The 6,618-nt window shown below is 36.3% G+C and overlaps 1 protein-coding gene across 1 annotated transcript; it reads right to left on the reverse strand.

Moving 5' to 3' along the window:
• Positions 1–3,387: 3,387 nt before the first annotated feature.
• On the reverse strand, positions 3,388–4,767 carry Sec20 (vesicle transport protein Sec20). The gene is made up of 4 exons (XM_017633109.1): positions 4,567–4,767; positions 4,015–4,508; positions 3,700–3,909; positions 3,388–3,637 (listed from the first exon to the last, which is right to left on the reverse strand). Exons 1-3 carry the CDS (start codon positions 4,645–4,647, stop codon positions 3,798–3,800), a joined length of 687 nt encoding a protein of 228 aa, XP_017488598.1. The 5' UTR covers positions 4,648–4,767; the 3' UTR covers positions 3,388–3,637; positions 3,700–3,797.
• Positions 4,768–6,618: the final 1,851 nt, after the last annotated feature.

Raw genomic sequence — 6,618 nt, forward strand, 5'->3', positions numbered from 1 at the left:
CTTTTACGAATGTGTTGAGAGGGAATGCCCCATATCGCCATAGCGTCAGGAAATTTTATTGGTGTCACCCGTTGAGTCGGTCAGCATGTGCCACAACCACTATGTTAATTAACATTGTGTGAAGCTTTTGACCATAAAACTGCAGCAGGGAAACGATCTCGAGGAAATCCAGGGGCGGAGTCAAGGCAATAGCTTTAAGATATTAATATTCTTTTTAACACATTTTCTGTTTCCAAGTTATTCACTTTTAATTCGGGTGTAATTTTTGTCGGTGTCCCGTCAAACCAGGAAAACGCCAAACCAACAATACCAATTTTAAAGAATTTTTTTTTTGGAGCTGAGAAGATCCGGCTCCCGGAAAACCATAAATATATATCTGCTTAAGAGAGCTCTTTTAGGTAGGCTGTTAGAGTTTCCTGTGGATGTTGCAGCGCCATAGTTGCGCTTTCATGTTTGGTTTTTTTTTTGTGCGATAGGAAATACCAGTCGAGATTCGTGTAGTATGTAAGTATTTGCGTATATTATAAACTGTGTAGTTTTTGAAATGTTATGTAATAAATATTGTGTTATAATTTGAAACTGATAAAAGGAGCCCTAAATGACTGGCTAAATTGATATAGGAGGGAGGGGAAGATGACGAAGGGTAGAAATTGAATGAAGTGATTGGAGTAATACCAAAAAGGGGAACCGCCGGAAGTGAACAACCGGAAAGAGCGGTCCAAGGATGGGTGGGCTTCCTGTGAGACGATATGTGCAGATGACGATTGGAACATCCGCCTCGCCTCAATGTGGCCAAGGGTTGAGAACCGCGCCAATAACATATGCTGAGCTAGCATGGGTAACCACATTGATGGCAGAAAAAAAGGCGGATATGCAGGTACGTGTACGTGACACATCTTTCACACAGTAGTAGATTTAGGGCCGGTTTCTTAAAGACTGATTAGTGCCTAAACGGGGGTTAATCGGTGTTTTGGTGAAAAGGCGTTTTTTCAATGCCCGATTAGCACAAATTCGTCGGTTAACAACCGATTAAGTTTACCAGGCGATGGCCACCGGTTAGCTGCTAACCGATCAAAAAGTGACATCTGACAGCTGTCAAAAATATCAAAAATTAATGTACACTACCGAAGATGGCAGTTACAGCGATCTTGTTTGCCATTTTGGACCCCTTCCACATCAGGGTTCGTGCGCTCATGTTAGGCTGCGTTCAATTTACTAGAAATGAATGCCTTGGTCGTAGAATCCAAGATTAGGTAAGTTTAACTCAAGGTTTATAGGAATTCATTCAAGATCAAACTGATAAGCACAATAGAGTTTCATCCAACACATTAACGCATACTGCATAATATAAATGTACAAACGTTTGAATATGTGTATATGCATATATGTACTAAAGTAGGGATCGGAATCGCATGCAAATGCATGGTTTTATCGTTAGTGCATATTTTGCAGTAAATGCATAGTTTCGCATATATTGCAAAAATACCTGTTTCTGCATATCTACTGCGCATATTTTAGTATATTTTACAATATACGCATATAGTTTTTACATATTTCTGCTTTTTTTGATTTACAACCATTTAAATTTAGTGCACAATTTCTTTACAAAAAAATACCCATAATTTTTTTTCCAAATATTCGTCTGAATATCTTCTCGGGTAGCCACGCAAAAGTTATTCGAGGTCAAGAATAACTTTTGACCCAGTTGACTTATCGAAAAATGACTTCGGTCTTTGTTTCTAGGGCGTTCAATTAACTAGACTCAGTACAATGTATCGTTCGTTATATATAAAAACCAGAAGTAAAAGAAAAACAATTTTTCCTGTGTTATTCTTATGGGAAATCGAAGTGCAATGCGTACAATCTCCGAAATAATAGCAGCCCTGCCTAACAACATGCAACATCTAGTTACCTGCCATTTGCATGCTTTTTGGCCCCCCTGATTTTCATTTAGAGAATCTAGGCGATGAAAATTTAGCCTAGTGATTGTCAGAATTACACTGCAGCCTTCGCAAGGATGTGGCTTAAGACACTCGGAAAGCCATTCCTGCAGAATGTTTTAGAGTGCAGCTCGCTCTGTATCACATACTGAAATTCATTAACCCTTAAAGGGTAACGTTATTTTACATACTTTAAAGGTAATCTTCGTCGAATCGACGAAGCCCTTTTAATCTCCCATTTTTTGTATGAAAAATGTTGCAAGCAAGACTGCCAAACTACCTGTAATAATGATGGACCTTAGCGAGAAAGAAAACTCAGAGGCTACTTATTATGCAAGCTTTTTTTTGTATATTTTAGAGCAATAGTGTTAAAGCCGTCAAATGGCTGTAGGTTAAACGAGTTGTGGCATCAAAATGGCAAATTTACTAATACCTTGTCAACCACTTAAACCACCCAACTATCATCTGAACCACTATTAAACCGTCAATGTCTCTAATTCCACAAGATTGTGGCTGTCTGCTAAATTATAAACTAATTTTATGCATAAATATGTCTTGTATTTTGAAGTTAATTGTTTTGTTAATATTCCTGTTAAAAAACATTTGTTATTTATTTTTGTACCGGCAATAGAATATTAGGAAAATATTTTTAATTTCATATTTTACTTGTTTATAGCGCAAATTTTTGAATTTTGATGCATATTACATGCGCTTATTTTCGATTTTTTAATGCCAGAGATTCCGAGCCCTATACATATGTAAGTGTTGATACACGTACATATATACCTATATGCATATATATATATATATATATATGTTTACTCATTACCGATTTTTATTGCATCAATTCAAAATTGCATATTCGTTATAATCTATTGATGCATCATCTTTATTAATCAATAAAGACTGAATTCATACAGTTTGCAATCGTACTTCGTAGCTATAGCAATAAATCATTTTAATAGGGCTAGAAATGCAAATATTTTTATTTTTTGAACTAGCATGGCTGACCGTGGCTTCAGTTACCTCTGGCCCAGTATTTCATAGACTTTTTGGTGATTTATTAGCATCGCCACAACATTATTCAGTTAACTTCAATCCATATTTATATCCCGTTCCATCAATCTACTACGGAAGTTATAACGCTGGTGGTTACCAACATCAACGCTCGGTGCAACAGAGCCACTCTGAACATGGGAGGTCCTATAAGGACATATGCCGCATAGTGAATACGAATGCATTCACAAATCCGGGAAATGTACCAAAGTGTCCATATTAATATTGGATGGATAGTTTAAAGATTTTAGTTTGTGTTTACATTAGGTATCTTATAATTTTATTTTAAGTTTGGATATACATATTTGGAACAAGTGTATTTTGTCATTTTATGTTTTTGAGTGCTTGCCGCCCGTTGTTTTCATTGTACATCTATTGGCTTCTTATAATTATTTTACATTTAAAATCTTTGCGCAGAAAATAAAAAATCTGAATAAAATTGGAAAAAACTAATTTAAAAATGTGCAAGTTCTTATCATTATTATTAACATTTAAATATAACTAAATCAAGCTTAAATGCGCATAACAGCTCTTATAAGTTCTCTAGTTAACTGCATAAAACATTAAAGATAAATGATATTAAATAAAGGTTTGGCTTGAGTCCTTATCCATTTAGAATAGCTTCACCGCAGACTAACTATGTGAGTATGTCCTCTACTATACATTTTCTTAAATGTAAATTCCCTAAACAANAACTAACTATGAGTATGTCCTCTACTATACATTTTCTTAAATGTAAATTCCCTAAACAAACGTTTAAATGTTCTGCACTCCTTCTACAATGCCAAACAAATATCTCGTCTAGAACAGTCGTTTTTGCACAATATAAAAGACACAAGCTAAGAAAAATGCAAAAGCGAAGAAGAGCAACATCTTATCCGTACACTCCCTTCGTCCATATTTCTTCAATAATTTCCCTGACTGTGAAATCGAACNTACACAAGCTAAGAAAAATGCAAAAGCAAAGAAGAGCAACATCTTATCCGTACACTCCCTTCGTCCATATTTCTTCAATAATTTCCCTGACTGTGAAATCGAACCGGCTGTGTTGTGTAGTTCATCACGTGTCGCTTCTACGTTTTGTGATGACGCTAACAAAGTTTCCAGTGTAATGGCACTTTTCTGGGTTGTTTCCGACAGGTGACGCGATATGGCAAGCATTTTCTCAGTTACATTGTTCTCTTGTGAAACAAGACTACCACGATTGTGATGTGATCCTGCAGCGGTGGATCGTTGCCGTAAATCGCTTTCACCTGTTATAGCCATTAACTCCTCGCGATTCGCCTTCTCGATTTCAATACGTGTCGCTATATTGGCTTTGCGAAATGCTTGCAGAGTTTGCGAAAATTGATCTCTATGGGAATCCACCTCTTTGTTCAGCTCGGCATCACCGGTGTCACGGGCCCAATCATCTAGATGTTGAATGCTCTTACGCAATGCCGCTAATTTAGCACGTCCAGCCTCGTTTAACGCCTCCAGCTCATGGATATTACCACGATATGTCAATATATCCTTAAAAACAATATTGACATTGGTTAATTCGATATGCGCCAGGTACGATCATATTTACCTGTATTATTGCCTTGACTTGCAAGTTGCTATCAATCAAATCTTGTCGTATTGATTGTAAGGTATACTTCTGCATATCCATTTTTGTTGCAGTTTTTATTTGATTACTAAATTATATTACTATCTAATTTTCTAACATTTGGTGCACACAATCGACGGTAAGAACTTTTGCGGCTTCTTGTTCTTCTTTATAACTAGTGTGGCATTCACAATATAACCAGTGCTGTGTTTCTAATGGTCTGATCATGCATACTTCGCACAACTTCGCATAAACTTCAAATTGTAATTTCGTATGTACTTTGTATGTATTTTGTATTTATTCCATTACCCAGAGATTAGTAGAACTTACCTAATACTTAATACTAAGAACTTACTTAATAACTTAACGATCAGTTGAGTTTAGATTTTGCTTCACATATTCTTAAGATAAATTTTTATTGCACTATATAAAAAATGGTATAAATGGTTGTGCGAAGTATGCATAATCAGACCATAAGAAATTAGTGCAGAAGAAAAAATAAGGTTGCGATCAAGGCGAATTAATACAAGGTGGTGTTGATGGCGAATTTAGATTTTCCCCGATGTACGTCTTAATGTCAAAATTANGAAATTAGTGCAGAAGAAAAAAATAAGGATGCGATCAAGGCGAATTTATACAAGGTGGTTTGATGGCGAATTTAGATTTTCCCCGATGTACGTCTTAATGTCAAAATTATGCGTTTGTTGTAAAATGAATTCGCCTTGTTTACAACAAACACATCATTTTGACATACCGTAGTACCGTGCCGAAAATTTAATTCGCCATCAACACCACCTTGTATAAATTCGCCTTGGTTNATGCGTTTGTTGTAAAATGAATTCGCCTTGTTTACAACAAACACATCATTTTGACATACAATTCGCCTTGGTTGCGATCATACCCATGGTACAATAATTGTACCACGGATCATACCTATAAGCGAACGAAAATAGAAAAGGATATATAAGCCCACTTTACAGTCGTTTATAATATTTGGAATGGAAAATGTATTACTTTTTATTTACATCACTGACGTTTATATAAAGACGTTTTAGTAGATTTCACAAAAAATTCTAGCCAATACAATTAGGCAAACGCCCCTAATATGCGAGACTGTTTGGTAAATTGCGGAAATGTTAAATTTGATAGCATAGTTTTAGGCTAAGTACATAACAGTTAATGCTTCCGGAACTGAAACTAGCAACCTCGGATATTCGGACGATTGAAATTTGATAGATGGGGTGTTCACAGTTCGTTCCAAATTGTGTCTGAAAATGTAGAAGTCTACATTTTGAGACATCTTTAGCATCAAACTGTGAGCACCCCTTTCTAGCAGTCGTCGCAAAATCGTCTCAAAACTTTGCTGGTGTTGCCAGACATTTCTTCTTNCTGATACCACGTATTGGCTAGAATTAGGCAAACGCCCCTAATATGCGAGACTGTTTGGTAAATTGCGGAAATGTTAAATTTGATAGCATAGTTTTAGGCTAAGTACATAACAGTTAATGCTTCCGGAACTGAAACTAGCAACCTCGGATATTCGGACGATTGAAATTTGATAGATGGGGTGTTCACAGTTCGTTCCAAATTGTGTCTGAAANTCTAGCCAATACAATTAGGCAAACGCCCCTAATATGCGAGACTGTTTGGTAAATTGCGGAAATGTTAAATTTGATAGCATAGTTTTAGGCTAAGTACATAACAGTTAATGCTTCCGGAACTGAAACTAGCAACCTCGGATATTCGGACGATTGAAATTTGATAGATGGGGTGTTCACAGTTCGTTCCAAATTGTGTCTGAAAATGTAGAAGTCTACATTTTGAGACATCTTTAGCATCAAACTGTGAGCACCCCTTTCTAGCAGTCGTCGCAAAATCGTNATGTTAAATTTGATAGCATAGTTTTAGGCTAAGTACATAACAGTTAATGCTTCCGGAACTGAAACTAGCAACCTCGGATATTCGGACGATTGAAATTTGATAGATGGGGTGTTCACAGTTCGTTCCAAATTGTGTCTGAAAATGTAGAAGTCT

This window comes from Rhagoletis zephyria, unplaced genomic scaffold (genome assembly GCF_001687245.7).
Source record: "Rhagoletis zephyria isolate East Lansing unplaced genomic scaffold, Rhagoletis_zephyria_1.1 Rzeph_scaffold_11132, whole genome shotgun sequence".
In the NCBI taxonomy this organism is placed as follows: Eukaryota; Metazoa; Arthropoda; class Insecta; order Diptera; family Tephritidae; genus Rhagoletis; species Rhagoletis zephyria.